The 17,265-nt window shown below is 42.6% G+C and overlaps 1 protein-coding gene across 24 annotated transcripts in view; it reads right to left on the bottom strand.

The window, feature by feature from the left end:
• KALRN (kalirin RhoGEF kinase) overlaps window positions 1-17,265 on the bottom strand; it is a 697,103-nt gene that overhangs the window by 87,743 nt on the left and 592,095 nt on the right. For 12 of the 24 annotated variants that reach the window (XM_073009778.1, XM_073009779.1, XM_073009782.1 and 9 more), the window contains 3 exons: window positions 6,417-6,700; window positions 5,212-5,316; window positions 1,820-1,915 (listed from right to left, as the gene is read on the bottom strand). In XM_073009778.1, the coding sequence (XP_072865879.1) occupies window positions 1,820-1,915; window positions 5,212-5,316; window positions 6,417-6,700 (485 nt within the window). The remainder of the gene's footprint in view (window positions 1-1,819; window positions 1,916-5,211; window positions 5,317-6,416; window positions 6,701-17,265) is intronic. The other 12 variants (XM_073009780.1, XM_073009781.1, XM_038002456.2 and 9 more) reach the window with 3 other exon arrangements.

The following is a 17,265-nucleotide window of genomic DNA, read 5'->3' as shown; positions in this document are numbered from 1 at the left end:
CAGAGAAAATAATTTGTTTGGAGCAGAGTTCATCAACCAAATAAATAACTAGATGCTGGAAAGGCAGGTTGGAGAACAGGCTACAAAAATATCAGAATATCAGATAAGTGTGGACTTTATGTATAGGCCAGTGATTCCCAAACTTTGATTATATAGTTCTGTCATTGAAAATAATTTTATTCATACACCCCCAAACATGTAACTTGTCTATAAATTCTGTATCTATGCTACTGTACTATCATTATATACATAAGAAAACACATACAAAACCATTTTAAAATGATATAAAGAGGCTCTAATATTTTCTTCCCATACCCCAGTAAGCTGTCTTATGTACCTGAGGGCACCCCCACATTGGAGACCACCGCTTATGCAGCCAAGAGGGAGGCAATAAGCAGTGTTTACAGAAGACCAATTTGGGGTGAAGGCAGACTGGGTGGGGAAAGGGCAGGCAATGGCTACTGCAATAGTCCAGGAATGAAGTCAGAGCCCAGGCTCAGATGGTAAAAGAAAAAATGCAAAAAAGAAAGAAAAAGGATGACTTTAAGAAAACAATTAAATATAGCATTTGTAGAATGAAGAGTGTATATGGGTTGGTGTGGAGAGGAAGGGAGAGCAAGTGAGAAATATCAGAGAGGGGTCTTTGAAAAGTCAACGTAGTGCCCACAAGATACTTAACTCCTGCTGGTAGGAAAAGGAGAGATGGCAGGAAAATGGACAACCTTCAAGAGTTTGACACTGGGTACTAAAAACAGCAAGGTTTTTTTCTTTTCTTAATTAGAAAGGAAAATTTAGCAGGAAAAAAAATAAAATCATATGTATTAAACCTCATTTATACAGGATATGCTGGGATATTTGAAAAGGGAGTTGAAAAGGGAGTTTAGTCAAAATTGTTAGGTAACTTTCCATAGAGAGCATCCATCATTTTCCTCTAGCTCCTGGGCCAAGTGATTAATAAGACTGCCCAACAGAAGTCTGGCAGAAGCACAGACATTTATCCTAATGAGACTTGCAGGAAAAGCTAAATGGGTGATATGGATGAGAGTGAAGGAAAGGAAAATGCTTCCAGGTGTCATTCTGTGGTGACACACTTAAATGTAAAAACATGAGAGTGGAGGAACAGCTCTATCCTAATGAGCTATCCAAAAAAGGGCCCTTTCACCAGCATTATGCCAAAACCCCAAACCTGCTCAGGCTCATCACCTATCCCTTCAATCGGCTGAAGGGTCAATGAGACAGTCACAGGCCAGACAGGCTGCCAGTGGCTTATGTTCAGTTTTTCCCACCATGGTAGGGCTAGGCACTGGCTCTCTTAATTTATTGTGGTGAGGTATCCACACACTTTTTGCCCATTCCCCTTTATAATCAGCAGTCTACTTTTGAGAGACTTTGCAAGCTGGAAGGCCACCCAAGGTCCCTCATAAAATTTCCTAGTGCTATCAAAGATCCAATCAGTGTGTTCTGGGTCTCAGCATCACAGTGCGCTAGCTTCTGGGCTAACCAAATACATATCAATCGCTGACTGAATGCCACGTGCCTGTGGGCCACTGGATCAGACTTGCAATGAGTTAAGTTTGTCTTGGATAGTTTTCAACTTTCATCAATGCTGCAGCCCCCAAACGATCTATTAATGCCCTATGCCCATTCCCAAACAAAGTCAGAAAGGACTCTGGGGTACAGTTTTTTAGAAACCATCATTAGCTGCAATCACATAGGAGGAATGAGGACAGGTGCAAAGGAGAAAACGGCAGACAGATGCAAGGCTGGAGCAGCGTGGAGGTGAGACACACACAGAACTGCCTCCGGGACCCCCACTTACCAGCTTGTTTTTGACCAACTTTTCTATTGCACTGACAAGGTCTGCAGCAGTAGGTACTTCAGTGGAAGCCTGCCGGGCTGCTAGCAAAGAGGAGGACTGCAAGACATCGGGCAGCAGAGGAAAAGCAGATTAGCAAGGAATAAGGAACAGTGATCAGGAAGTAAAACAGAAGGTCCAAAGTTCAAAGCAGGGAAGGGAAGCAAAGTTCTGTGTTTAGAGGGAACAGGTGACAGACGGAGAAGAGTGTGTGTGTAATACAGGCCTGCCCAACCCCTTATCAGAAATTCTAGCCAGCAGCAAATGGATGGGACTAGGCTATCCTTAGGTAAGCCTATGAAGGAGGGGAGAGGAGGAATCACTGACTTCCTGGGAGGCCTACAGGCCAGGGCTGCACCTACTGACAGCAACAGCTTGGAGGGTGGGGGCTACTGCTCTGTGGGCAAACAAGACTTTGGCCACTACACAGTTGCCCGTTGCTGTTTCAGGGTATGAAGGATTCAATAAACTCAGCCTCCAGTGTGTCCAAAAAAGGGAAACAGTCCTCGCTTTACTATAGCCTTAAATATAGATCCTTATTATGTGTCTAGCAAAAATGCTAGGGGCAGGACTCTTAGCGACCAGCAAGCTAGATACTCCCTTCCTATATTCTCTCCCTCTCTCTTCCTCTCCCCCTCTGCCCCTGACACACATACACCCTTACCCCACCACAAAGCATAGCTGGCTCTGGTAAGGCCCTGAACCGGAACACTAGGAAGTAATAAAAGACTTTAGCAGGAGTCCTGAAGCAGCCAGAAACTATCCTGTTCATAGTAAAGAGAGACGACTCCAGGACCTTCCTGTGTCCCCTTTCCCCTGTGCCAGCAATGAGGAATTGTCCGTGTGGTTGTTTGGTCAATGGTTTGGGGCTTCCTGCTCACTGAAGGACGGTGGTTTTTTGTTTGGCTTTTTCTTCCTTCTTCTACCTGAGAAGAAACTTGGGGAGAAATGGTTAACCCCCCACAGTACATGTGTGCTTTTACTTCCAGCTTATCAGAGCAGAGGGCAGTGGTGTTCCCAAGGCCAGGACGCAGGCTCCTTTGAGTGTGCCCCTTGGGTTAGAGGAAAAGTTTCAAAAATGAAGCTTCTCATCTAATCTAAGTTACTTTATTAAGTCTTTGCTTCTGAGATGGGAGGAAAATAATTATAATTAAGGAAGATATAATAATATTATTTTTCTGTCTTGGGGAAGGCAGGAAAAAGCTTACGTCTATGTGGAAAATCAAGTTATCCTCTTTTTAATCTAGTAGTCCTACTCCTGGGAATTTATTCCAAGGACAGAAGTCAAAAGAACAAATGCTTTATATACACAGTGATCTGTATGTAGTAGTATTAGCCATAGTAGCAAGCAATGGAAACACCCTGTTAGGATGTCCCCAACAGGCTGATCAAACACATTATGGAACAGAAAATAAGCAAAGTTTTCTCCAGCTATGAAAATTACAGCTAAGAAGAAAACAATTAATGCAATTTTAGGAAATGATAGCAAATAAAACATTGGACATATCATATGCATATTATAATTGTAAAAGTAAAACATACACACATATTAAAAAGATTAGAAGGAAACATGAAGAAGACAATTGCACAATATTACAATGGTGAACTTTAAAAAATTCCCTTGACAGTGTTGTAAAAATTGTTTTAATAAATCCAACTCCATTTGCTAGATGCTCTGAAGTTCATCCCACTCCCAAACATTGATAAAAACACACAGAAATCAAACAAGCAGGAATAAGGAGAATTCGTGTATCTGAAAGGAGACTGTTGCCATCTGCCCCATTTCTGGGTAAGGAAAAGGCTACACAAATAAAGGTAAGCCAGAATTCTCAGTTAAAAATTATCCAGAAACAATGTAACATCCATTTCTGTAAACAAGCTGTGTTTGAGGGAATGAGAGAGTGAGGGTGGTGACCTTATGCAAGCAGGGCCCTTGCACAGAGGGCTGTGTGAGACATGGGCACCCTACTCCCCAGGCCACGATCGCCGTTTATAAAACACATTACAAGTAGGCAGGGTCTCATTCCCATCTCAAGGTGAAGCACCAGCACTTCTGTCTCAGAAACGCAGGATGGCATAACACCAGCCTTCCTATTATGTTTCTTCCCAATGATCCAGAGTCAAAGATCTGGCCCTGAAGACAGGGCCACGACTAGGTGAGTCACATCATGGGAGCAGCTGCCACATCTCAGAGTCCCTAGACTCTGTCCTTCCAGCCTTCCAGAGGAAGACTTCGGTTAATGTCTGTGGGTTAACAATTCAAATGCAAAGCAGAGAGAATTAAAATAAGAACTGAGATGTCACCAGAAAGGACACATCCGCAGACAGTGCTTTTTGAATTGTGTGCTCGATGGTACTGCACAGATTTGTTTCCTGCTTACACTTGCTGGGCACCTCCTGGAGGGAGGCTGTCCCACTACAGGACAGAACACTAGAGAGCACAGGAGAGCCTGGAGGGACAGGTAGGCAAGCCGCCGCGTCCACTACCACCACTGCAACAAAACAGCACTCAAAAAAGCAAATTGAAAGTGACGTACAGTCAAAACCCAAAACTGCCACTTCCACGTCTAGAGTCGAAGAGAATCAGCAACACTTAAGGCAAGAAAAACACAGTGACGTGAAAGCAGGGCTGCAAGGAGACTCAGTGGCAAGTGAGGGAGAACACAAAGCTCCCCCAAGCCTCGGGTCAGTACCTGGAAGTACATCTAACCCACGCTTCTGCTCCAGAACAATTGGGATGATCACTGGGTGAGTGGAGACACAGGGAGCATCGATAAAATACCAGTGAGCCTCTGTATGCCAGTGGGCCAGGGAATCTTGCAAAGCAAAGACAGGCAATTTCGCATATGAGGTTTGTCCACCTTTGACAATAACTTCCCCTTAGCAGCATCTCCATTTCTCATACTGTCATTGCAAAATTTGACCAACACTGGGCTTGACTGGTAGCTACCATTAGTTAGAGTTTAGAGTTAAGTATAGGGAAAACAACTAACATGTAGGTTGTACAGTCAAGGTATGACAAAATGGTTGTGGACTGGAACTACCTGGAATTGCTCCTTTCAGGATGTGCTGCTTCCAAAGACAGAACCATTACCCTTTATCAACAGGACAAGACACCAGGCAGATTCCCACTTTGAGAATTCTGCACACACCCCCTCCACAGCCTAGAATGAAGCTGAACCTCCAGGGTTGGGGAAGGGACACCTACCAAATAGAGACACAATTGACATCAGCACGGATTCATGCGGAGGACGAGATAACATGGGAGAAAGAGTACGACTACCCCCATCACACACAGAAAACAAAATCACGCCCTGCACATTGCTCTTTTAAGTGAGAAAGGAAAGAAATTCTACCATTTCATCCTGTGTAGGGTCGTTGTCAAAAATCTTCATAGGTGGTGGGAGGGGTGTGTGTGACTCTTCATCCGGCTCATCTTCACCCCAACCTTTCTTGCTCTTCTAGAACAAAAGAGCAGCATTAGTTACTGTGTCACAAGCTAAACATGCCAATGGTTCTGGACTTGACATTAACAAAAATAATACATAGGAGGAGAGTTCCTCTCTCAACTCACTCCTAACTGTTCAGTCACAATTTCCTCTTTTGAAACATGGATACACCTGCTTATTTCAAATGAGAGTGAGCACCAATGGGGAACACACACACACCCCCAAAAAGAAGCAAAACCAGCAACTATCTATCTTGTTGAAGAAAAGAAAAAGCTGGAAGTAGTCAGAGAGAGCCTTTTACATTTTTGTAAAAAATGCCACCAGGCTCAGCTGCCATTTCCAGAGGGAGAAATGGCAGGTAGCATAAAATCACAAGAGGGAGTCCGGTTACACATCACAAAGAAGTTCTTAGCTACATCAGTGATTAGAGCAGGATTGTGTACCAAATAAAACAGGTATCTCATTTCCCCAACCAAAACATATCCAGTGTCTTTTGGTTACAGAATCTCAGCTTCGTCCAGCCTAACTTTGGCTACGGTCTCTCAAACCTTCCAGTATGGGTATTCATTAGTTTTCATGAAGGCCCATTTAATCATTGGCTGACTTCCTGATAAAAGTTTTTCTTTGAGCTGAGACCCTGCCTATTGTAATCTTCATCTGTTCATCTGGAGTAACTCTGGATGGTGTATTCTTTCTGATGTGTGGCACTGCTCAAGAGACTTGAAAACAGCTATAATCTTCCAGCATAGTCCTGTTTCCAAAGTGAAACAATCTTCATTCTTTTATTCTAAATATAAACAGGTCTAGCTGGTTTTAATGTAGTCCTTAGTAGAGGTAGGGAACTAATGACCAAATGACTCCCCTCAGGCCCAGGTCCTATCTCCAAATCTGGCAAATCGTTTCTGTCCGCTGGATGTCTTAGGTGCTAGTCAATTTCTGAATCGACCACAAATCAAACTGGCCAATGTCTTTAGAATAAAATGAATCCAAATCACTTAGGCTCAAGATAACACACTAGTGGAGATTTGAGATGGCCTAGTTGACAAAACCTGAGGAAGAAGACATATCAGAAGGCCCTCCTGATGGACAACTCTGGGGCCCCATGTAAGTACCTCATCAGCGCTGTCACCCTGAGGGGTTGTCTCATCCCCAGGCTTGGGAGATCCCAGGTCAAAGCTCTTCCGACCATCCCGAACTTTCTTCTGCTTTTTGATGTTTCCATCTGCTTTCCCGCTGTTGAGCCGACGCACAGGACTCGTTAGCCACTTCTTAAGGGTGTTGGTGGAGCGCTTGGGACCCGGGGAACTGTGGATGGAGTTCAGGGAGGGCTGGGCCTGCAGGTTGGCCACGGACTCAGACTTGCCTCCATTCTCACTTGAGGAATGAGAGTATGCATCTGAGGAAAAGGGACAGACACAGCCATGTCAGAGGCAGTGAAGGCAGGCCGCAAACCTGGGAGTGACACAGCTCCCTCCTCAGGAAGCTAGGGCACAAGGCAGAATATCCAGGCCAGCTGTAGACCCCAGTCCAGAGAACCCTCTCAAGAACAGCAAGAAAATGTTTGACTCACTCAATTTTTAATGTATGAAGCACCATTCCATACAGGAGTGGGCAGAAGACAGAGACTCCTGCCTTCGTGGAGTTTACATTCTGGTGGGAAACACATATAATAGACTATAACAATAAAATAAGCAAAATGAAAAGTATGACAGGTGGTGAGAAGTACTACATCAAAACATAAAGTAGGGAAAGGGATTAGGGAATGCTGAGGTTGGAAAAGAGGGTACAGGTTGAACAGTTGGTCAGGGACAGTCTCATGACATGACATGTGAGCCAAGGCCTAGTGGTGGTGACGCCATCTGGCGAAGGGCCTTCTGGACAGAAGAGAAACACAAAGGGCCCAAGGCAAGGCCTGGGGTGGCCTTGGTGGAGTAAGCCAGGGGGGATCAGTAAGAAAGGAAGTCAGAAAAGCTGCCGGGAGCTGGGTCAACAAGCATGTGGTGGGCCAGTGTTATGCCTCTGGCTTTTACCTGGAGTGAAAACCCACTGGAAGACTCTGAGCCAGAGTGATAAATATGGCTTATATTTTTAAAGGTCATTCTGGTTTCTATATTGAGGGCAAGTGGAAATAGGGATACTGGTTGGGAGGCTACTGCACTATTCCAGGTGACGGATGTCGGTAGTTTAGAAGGAGGGTGGTCCTAGTGGTTGTTAGAAGTGATCAGATTCTGGAGATGTTTTGCCGGAAGGGCCAATATGATTTGCTGACAGACTGTGCATGAGATATGAAAGAAGAGTCAAAGGTAACTCAGGTTTTGGGTCTGAGGTTAGGACAGGGTTCTGAGATGTGGAAGAACACAGGAGGAACAGGATTCGGGGAGGGAATATAGGAGTTTAGTTTTAGACATCTTTGAGATGCCCATTAGATACCTGAGTGGAGAAATTGAACAGCAGCTTGCCATCAAGTCTGGAGCTCAGGGGAGAAAGTGCTGGTGAGCTGGAGATAATTGCGGAGTTGTCAGAGGAGAGATGGGGTTGAAGCCATGAAGCTGGGTGAGATCAGTGAGGGGCGTGGATATGGATAATGACAAAGTCCAAGGACTAAGCCAGAAGCAGGAAGACGAGAGGACCAGAAAGTAGCCAGTGAGGTGGGAGTAAAACCAGGAGGGTGAGGTGTTCTGGAAGCTTCACGTGGAAAATGTCTTACGAAGGGAGAAATTAGCTGTGTCAAATTCTGCTTGATAGGTCAGGAGAGATGACCTAAGAATTAAGTCTTAAAACTGAGCAACATGGAGATCATCGGTGACTTTGAAAAAAGCAGCTGTAGTGGAATGGAGGGGGCCACGGCCTAATTAGAGAGGATGCAAGAGCATGGGTATAAGAAACAAGACAGAGTATAGAGAATTCCTGTACTGTTTTGAAGGCATAGTGATTGGAGCACAAGAGTTTGTCTGGTTTTGTTTTTTAAATCTCAGCATATTGTTTGTAAACCGTATGCCATATAGTGACTATTTTCAATCATATAATATGCTTGCAATAGCCTGAACATTTTATGTGGACTACCATTTCATTCTCCGTATAACTCTATGAGGTAGGTTCTGTTATTGTCCTCATTTTACAGAAGAAGAAACTGCAGACTTAAAGAGTTAACTTGCTTAAGGACATACAGCTCATAGGGGCAAGGTGAAAACTGAACTCCAGACAGCCAGACTTGAGCACTAAACTACACTACTGGAGCCGGGTTTGGTGGCACATGCCTGTAATCCCAACTACCCGGGAGGCTGAGGCAGGAGAATCACTTGAACCCAGGAGGCAGAGGTTGCAGTGAGCCAAGATCGCACTATTGCACTGCAGCCTGGGTGACAGAGGGAGACCCCATCTCAAAACAAACAAACACTACTGGGCCTTTCATGTCTACGCCCCCCCCCCCGCCCAGTTCTCTAGGTTCCCTCTGGATATGGGGTTAGGGATGAGGCTGGAGGAAGAGCAAGTCCAGGGAAAGCCTCACTGCCATGGAAGAATAGAGAGGCGAGAACAGGCATGTGGCAGATGTGGGCATGCAGGAAAACACGTTGAGCAAACTTTATTTAATTTTCCCTAAATCCTTGATTTCTGAATACTCATTAAACTTGGAGGAGATCAGAATTAGAATCTACCTACCGTGGCTTTACAGAACAGTTTTGAGTTATTCAAAAGAAAGCCCTTTAAGTCCACTTCAGATGTCTTCCTAGCTCTCCGTGCTTGGGGATGCTGTTCTTGTTCCTGCTAGTATTGAGAAAGCTGGGATCCCCCGACATTCGAAAGTTGCACAGGAGCATCGGCATGCAAATCAAGATCCTCAGTGAGAACTCCTAAGTAACAATTATGTCATGGAGCACCGATTAGGTCATCTATTCTAAAGATATACAAGACAGATTTTTATTTTCATAGACCTCTTACCTAGCTGTACATAGACATCCATACACAATGGAAAAGAGAAGCAGAGAGAGAGAAAATGAAAAAGCAAGATTGAGCACGCAAAATAAAGATACATTCATAAGGCTGTATGTGATTAATTGCCAGAGGGCTGGTATGGACTTTAGCTGACAAGTAAGCAGAGTTCAGAGAAGGGTCAGATCAGTGGAGGCGGGATTGATCTGAAAAGATTTAATGGAAGAGCTGTATCTGAATAGAAGGGCGAAGGAATTCCAAAAGGGAGAAACAGCAGGAACAAAAGCACAGAGGCAGGAAAAATGAAAAATAGGTTAACAGCCAGTAATAGATCCTTTGGGTGAAATAAAGATTAGTGGAGAAAGAGAACCTGGATAGAAAAATTTGTGAGGACATTCAATAATAAACCAGAGGAGTATAAACTTTATTATGAGACTACTGGGAAATGACATAAAAAGGGTTTTTGTTGTTGTTGCTTTGTTTTTAATTAATCTTGGCAACTATACACAGCACAGCCCTGGGAAGGAAGAATTAGAACCCAGAAAGCCACACTAGGGCTGTGCACAGGGAATACAAAGAAATGAACGTGAGACACTTCAAAGCAAGAAGTGATACCATTAGCATCTGAACAAATCAAAGGTGAGTTGTCTCTGTGTATGCTGCTGCTTCTCATCATCACCATGGTCTTGGGAGAATACCTGACCAGCTCTACGTTGCCCGCACAGAGGCCCCGACAGTGCCAGTTTGCATACTGATACTTAAATCAAACACAGGACTAGGTATTTAAACAAATTATTACAGTGGCTTTTCATATCTACTCAAAGACTGAGTCACCTTTTCCTATAATGACTTTGCCCTACACCTAGACTAGAGGTCTAATCTACCCAGGAGGTCCTCTGGTCTACATGTAGCCAACAGAGAAGAAATAAAATCTTGAAACAGGGTGAAAGGATATGGCTGGGCTTGGTGGCTCATGCATGTAATCCCAGAACTTTGGGAGGCAGAGGTGGGCAGATCACTTGAGGCCAGAAGTTTAGGACCAGTCTGGCCAAAATGGCAACACTCCGGCTCTTAAAAAAAAAAAAAAAAAAAAAATTAGCCAGGCATGGTGGCACATGACTAAAATCCCAGCCACTTGGGAGGCTGAGGCATGAGAACAGTTTGAGCCTAGGAGGTGGAGGATGCAGTTAGCTGAGATCACGCCACTGCACTTTAGCCTGGGCAACAGAGCAAGAGAAAGAAGAAAAGAGAAAAGAGAGAAAATAGAAGAGAGAAGAAGGAAGGAACGAAGGAAGGAAGGAACGAAGGAAGGAAGGAAGGAAGGAAGGAAGGAAGGAAGGAAGGAAGGAAGGAAGGAAAGGTGAATGGATGCTTTTGCCAATAGACAGTTGTCTCCAGTGGCTACAGCTGGCTGGTCTCATGGGCACCAATCTCAGGCTTTCTGAGCCTTGACCCTGCTGGAACTTTTTTAGATATTGCTAGAGTTTTGTGCATAATTTGGAAAATGGCGGCAGAATATTTGTATTTGGAAGCATAAAAATTGAGCTTCTAAAATTCTCCGGTATGAAGGATAACTCATAGGGTTGCTATACTCAGGGAATATTAGGAGATCGACTAACTTGGTTGGCATCCCTTTAAGGAAAAGGTTGTAATCTTATCTCAGAAAATTCCTTGCTGGCTGTGGTCTTGGGTGTGTTGACATTGTTTCTGAAGTGTTTGGTGTGGGTCAAACTACTGTTCTCAGAAGGTTGGGTGATAAACATCTTCAGAACACTGGTAATAGAAGCAGAACCTCTCTGCTATCTTTCTGCTGATAAGCTTGCAGAAACTTTTCATTCACTGGACCCCTGTGATTCTATGTGGCTCTACTGAATCTAAGCCTTCAAGACTTATCATCAGCACGTCATGTCAGCAGAACTAGAGGCCTGGCCACATTAAATGTGCCTTGTGTTACCAGGCAAGACAGATGACTGTCTAAGATTTCTGTTCCATGGCACACCATGGCCTGGTTTTGAGATTCACAAATGCACATTTTGAATGACCATTCCTCTTCCCCTATTGTCATTTACTTCTGCTTTTTTTTGCTTCTTGTGAAAATTAATGGCAAGAGTATAAAGTACAAATTAAAAACCAAGAGTAATCTCAATTCTATTGTTTCAAGTTTGTTCCACTCTGGAGCCATGCAACCATGGCCCAAGTAATGGGAATCTCAGAGCTGGAAGCAATGTAATTCATCAACTAGTTGATGTCCTGACTTGGGACAAGACCATTTCCAAGACACTTTAAATGCCTGGTTATAAAGGAATGTGGCATCATTTAGATTAGAAACATCTACTTAGTTAATGGCTTCTTCAGAGGGATTGGCATGTTATGCTCATCCCATCTTTTTTGGAAAATGGCTGCCATTAGCTGCGGGAGAAGTTATTTTACTATCTTTCTAGATAAAACAGTTAAGTGACAGATTTGAAACATCTACAACAATAATATTGTTCTCTTATCAAATCATCCCAAGTCCAGGCAGGTATTATTTATTAGGATTCCCACCTTAGGAAACAGAAAATGAGACTGTTTTAGGAAACTGAGGCTCATGGTGACTGGTAAAGGCAAGACTTAAACCTAGATCTGACTCCGCCACACATATATTTAATCTTATCTCTACATCATGTTCACTCCCTGTGTGCCTTTCATCTTTACCATTATTACAGAAAGGAGCATCAAGTTGCTTAAAGGTTTATACGTGGAAAAGCGATTGTCACAAACCAGTAACAAAACTAGTACCAGCATCTAGGCATCCCTAGGCCTATTCTAGGGCTCTGAACCAACACTTCCTCTTTAGCAAACAGGCTTTAGAAACTTCCCAAAGACCAATGACTGGCATTAAGTAAATGGGAAGACAAATGAATCCCTGGACACTGCAAATAATAAAGGGTCCCTAATGTTCTGAATTAAAAAAAAAATTTTCTGAAGCTAATTATATCACAAAATATTTTTAAAATATAGAAAAATGTAGAGAAAAATTGACATGTATGCACCCATCACCTAGATATAGTGTAAACATTTTTCCATATTTACTTTAGGTTTTTTAAAAATAAAAGATTACAGACATAGTTGAAGCCTTTTATGTTGCCCAGTTGCAATCCTACTCTCTACTTGCCCTCATCAGAGTTAAATTCTCTTCTGAAGCTGGTGTGCATCTTTCTTATCCATGTTGGTAAACATTTACTTTTATGTGAATATAGTATTATTTTGTGTTTTATATTTTATATAATTATCATAATGTAGGTATCACTTTGCAACTTCATTTATTCAAAATTATTTGAGATTTATTCATGTTTATATATGTAGATCTAGTTCATTCATGTTAATTTTTTTTTTTTTTGAAACAGAGTCTTACTCTGTTGCCCAAGCTGGAGTGCAGTGGTGCAATCTCAGCTCAGTGCAACCTCTGCCTCCCAAGTTCAAGTGATTCTCCTGCCTCAACCTCCAGTGTAGCTGGGATTATAGGCGCACACCACCACACCCTGCTAATTTTTGTATTTTTAGTAGAGATGGGGTTTCACCATGCTGGCCAGGCTGGTCTCGAACTCCTGACCTCAGGTGATCTGGCCACCTCAGCCTCCCAAAGTGCTGGGATTACAGGTGTGAGCCACCGTGTCCAGCCTCATGTTAATTGTTGAATAATATTCTTTCATAGGCCATATCATAATTTTGTAATATCTTTTCCTAATGATGAACATTTGGGCATATGGAGATATAGATATAGATAAATAGATATATAATCGTACAAATCTGTTTGCATGAGTGTGAGAATTCTTTTAGGCCAGTGCTTCCCAAACTGTCTGTGGTAAAGAACCAATTTTACTTGTTTCCAATCTATTTTGGACCATTACTTTTTTTTTTTTTTTTTAAAGAAGATATAGTGTCTCACTATGTTGCTCAGGCTGGTTTCGAACTCCTGAGCTCAAGGGATCCTCCCACCTCAGCCTCCAAAGCGCTAGGATTACAGGCATGAGCCATCATACCTGGCCAGACCAATACTTTTATGAAATATATCACACTCTTCGATGTTGCGGAACTGTCAAAACACTCTTATTTTCTGTGCTCATCTCACTGTGCATTGGACTTAGTTCAAAGACCCTGGCTGTCTGTAGGTCACACACTGAACAGCACTGCTTTTACTCTAAAGCATAAATCTCCAGGTGGAACTGCCTGGCTCCACCACTGAGCAGCTGTTATGACTCTGGGCAGGTTACCTTGGTTTCTGTATCTCTGTATCTTGGTTTCCTCACCAGTAGGGAATATCAGAACCTATCTCATAAGGTTGCTCCTCGAATTAAGAAGTTAATATTTGTAAAGTGTTTAGAACAATGTCTAGACCCAGAGAAGCACCATTTAAGCATTTGTTAAATAAAAATTAATAAAATCATAAAAACCTTCCCCAATTCCATGATCGACTTTTTTTCTGTGTATTCATTCATTCATTCCATCTGCGTGTTCTTCCACAGGCTAGTCTCGATATGTTAAGCATCAAAAGTTTTAGCTTCAAAGTTCTATGCCTCATGAAAGCAAAGAAAAACCTAATATTAGCAGTTGCCACCCAGTGATAGATTCTCCCTATCTCCAGTAAGTAATGACAGCTCTTTAACCACTCCTAAGACCAATGCCTGAAGTCTCTTCCTAGAATAAGGTAGCCTCATCCTTTGGTTATCAGGCAATTTTCCCCTCCCTCACCATTTGGAAGTTTAAGCAGCACAGGTTATTCCCTGAAGATGACACCTGCCTCCTTCTATCTACAGGGGTATCTCTCAGAATGGGAGCCTCTGAAGGACTCTATGAGGAGGTAATTGAACAACTGTTGAGATTATTGTCTCAGATACCACCTTGGGGTTAGAATAAGCACGTCGATGTTGTTAGCCTAAGCTTTGGGGCAACAACTCCATGATTTCAGGTATTTTAATCACAGTACAGTAATCTCCCCCTTATCCATGAGGGATGCAGTCCAAGATCCCCAGTGGATGCCTGAAACTACAGATGGTATCAAACCCTATATATGTTTTTTTCTATACCTATGATAAAGTTTAATTTATAAATTAGGCCTTAAGAGATTAACAACAACAACTAATAATGAAGTTGGACAACTATAACAATATGCCAGTATCACTACTCCTGCACTTTGGGAGCCATCATTTAGTAAAATTCAGGTAACTTGAACACAAGCGCTGCAATACCATGACAATTGATCCGATAACTGAGGTAGCTACTAAGTGACTAATGGGCAGGTAGCACATACAGCATGCAGATGCTGGACGAAGGAATGATTCCGATTCACATCCTGGGCAGGATGGAGTAGGATGGTGTGAGATTTCATCACACTACTCAGAACAGTGCACAATGTAAAACTCACGAACTGTTTATTTCTGAAATTTTCCATTTAATATTTTCAGACCTCAGTTAACTGTGGGTAACTGAAACCGCAGAAAGTGAAACCACAGATAGATGGGGACTGTTTTAGCACGTTTCCATGCAACACACATAAGTGCTACCTGCTTCAACTGAAAGTAAATACTAGAATAAAGCCTGGGAGCGCTTGTACATTGAACATATCCTAACCAGTCCATTGTCTGTGTCAAACATTGCCCTTCTTCTACTTAGGTAGCCTTTCATTAGTGTGATGAGTAGTACTGAGTGTCAACCTGATTGGATTGAAGGATGCAAAGTACTGATCCCGGGTGTGCCTGTGAGGGTGTTGCCAAAGGAAATTAACACTTGAGTCAGTGGGCTGGGGAAGGCAGACCCACCCTTAGTCCGGGTGGGCACCATCTAATCAGTTGCCAGAGCAGCTAGAATATAAAGCAGGCAGATAAAACGTGAAAAGACTAGACGGGCCTAGCCTCCCAGCTTACATCTTTCTCCAGTGCTGGATGTTTCCTATCCTCAAATATTGGACTCCACATTCTTCAGTCTGGGGACTTGGACTGCCTCTCCTTGCTCCTCAGCTTGCAGATGACCTATTGTGGGACCTTGTGATCATGTGAGTTAAACTCCCCTTTGTGTGTGTGTGTGTGTGTGTGTATAAAATATATCTCCTATTAGTTCTGTCTCTCTAGAGAACTCTGACTAATACAATTAGTAGCCAAATAGAAGATACGTGCATAGGCCAGGTGCACTGACTCACACCTGTAATCCCAGCACTTTGGGAGGCTGAGGCAGGAGGATTGCTCGAGCCCAGGAGTTTGAGACCAGCCTGGGCAACATAGCAGGATGAAAGAAAAAAGCAAAGCAAAGGAAAGGAAAGAGAGAAAGAAAGAGACAAGAAAGAAAGAGAGAGAGAAAAAAAGAGAAGAGAGAGACAAAGAAAGAAAAAGAGAAAAGAAAGAAATCTGTATAGACATCTGTAGGAACTGAATATACCAGAAATGTATTATATCTGATATAACTCATTTAGAAATTTAATTTCTTGTTTTTAAAGTTTCAACTCATACTTACTTCAATATTACACCTAAAAAAAAAATGCTTCTCCCCTTTCTGGTTTAGTGTAAACTTTGCCAAACTATTCTGAAATCAGAACACACTGTACACAAGTCATCAAAGAGTGCAAACATAGGCTCTGGCAAATGCTTTATGGCTATATCCACAGGACTGTCACCCAGTACTTTTCTAATCACAAAATACTGACTTAGCCTTATTCCTACTGACCCCAAGACGATTTGGAAGTAGAGAAGGACTACGCTTCCCAGACAGAAAAAGAAGACAGTTCTAATAGTGTTAGGAGCTTAGTGTCCCCAAAGACCAGTAACTGTCTTTGCAAGGGGTAGGCTGGGACCCTAGAGAACAAGCATATGTGTAGGTGGCATCCAAGGCTTCCGTGGATTGTGGGCATCCTAAATATATTACTCACAAGTCTGGTTCACTATTTTCTACACTCACTTGAGTAGCACAACTCAAAAATGAAAAACTCTGTTTCAATCCATTCTTCTGGAGTTCAGGGATGGTATTCAAGCACACCCCAAAGGCATGTCTTCTATATGATGTATCATGTGATTGTTAAAAGACATGGGGCCCAGTTGCTCCATATATACCATACATGCTTTATCTAGATGGTCAATAGGTCTATAAATGTCCACTTGGTGTTCACCATAATACTGAATTAGAAACTTTGACTCCAAAGGCTGAAATCAGAAGAAACCACAAAGATTTCTAATATCCACTAATGATTTACAGAGGGGTCCTCTGACCTTCTGTTCTTTTGTCTTGCTTTAGCTCCAATGGCATGGGAATAACTGCAAACTCATTCATATTGCTTTCATATGGCTTGAGTTGTATAAGGTCAATGTACTTAAATACATCTGTTTGAAGATATTATATACTCAAACATTCCTATTTTATTTGCTTTACAGAAATAATTTGCTAATACAAACATTATAGAAATATATATACATTTTTGTTCACACTGGAAATTGACTATCTAGAGAAGGGCACATGATGGGAGGGCCAAGGGTGAAAATTTCCTGGGTAGCCAATGGATAAATCTATGTTTGTAAGCATTGACAGCACAAGGCCTGCAGTAAGTATTATTAAATAATATGTCCTGCATGGTATATAATAATACTCTAGCAAAATTTAGCAGAATATAAGCTCCTGGTTGCATATTCAGCTGAGGTCCTAAGGCTATGTATGGTCAGGTCCTGACATGGCTGGCTTTTCAGCAAACCATCTGGTTAGCCAACTTGGTGCCTGGGCCACTTAGTGCTGGGGAATGAAGATAGCTGCTATGGTGACAGCAATAGGAAATGGGGGGGGGGGGGGCGGTGCGTTACTAGAAATACTGTTCCTTGACACTAGGAAACTTGTTGCCCTTGCAATTACTCTTACCACAACTTTAGACTAAAAGTGGCAGATACATCTTGGCTCAGAATATTCCATCTTCCACCTCTTAGTCATTTCCAAGTCTCAAATGCATAGTGCAAACCCCTGCCTCCCACTTACTATGCCACCGCTTTTCCAGTGCATACTTTACCAACTCAACATCCT

The sequence above is a fragment of the Chlorocebus sabaeus genome, chromosome 22 (genome assembly GCF_047675955.1).
Source record: "Chlorocebus sabaeus isolate Y175 chromosome 22, mChlSab1.0.hap1, whole genome shotgun sequence".
Lineage (NCBI taxonomy): Eukaryota > Metazoa > Chordata > Mammalia > Primates > Cercopithecidae > Chlorocebus > Chlorocebus sabaeus.
The sequence above is the reverse complement of the archived record's forward strand: the minus strand, read 5'-3'. Positions and strand labels throughout refer to the sequence as shown.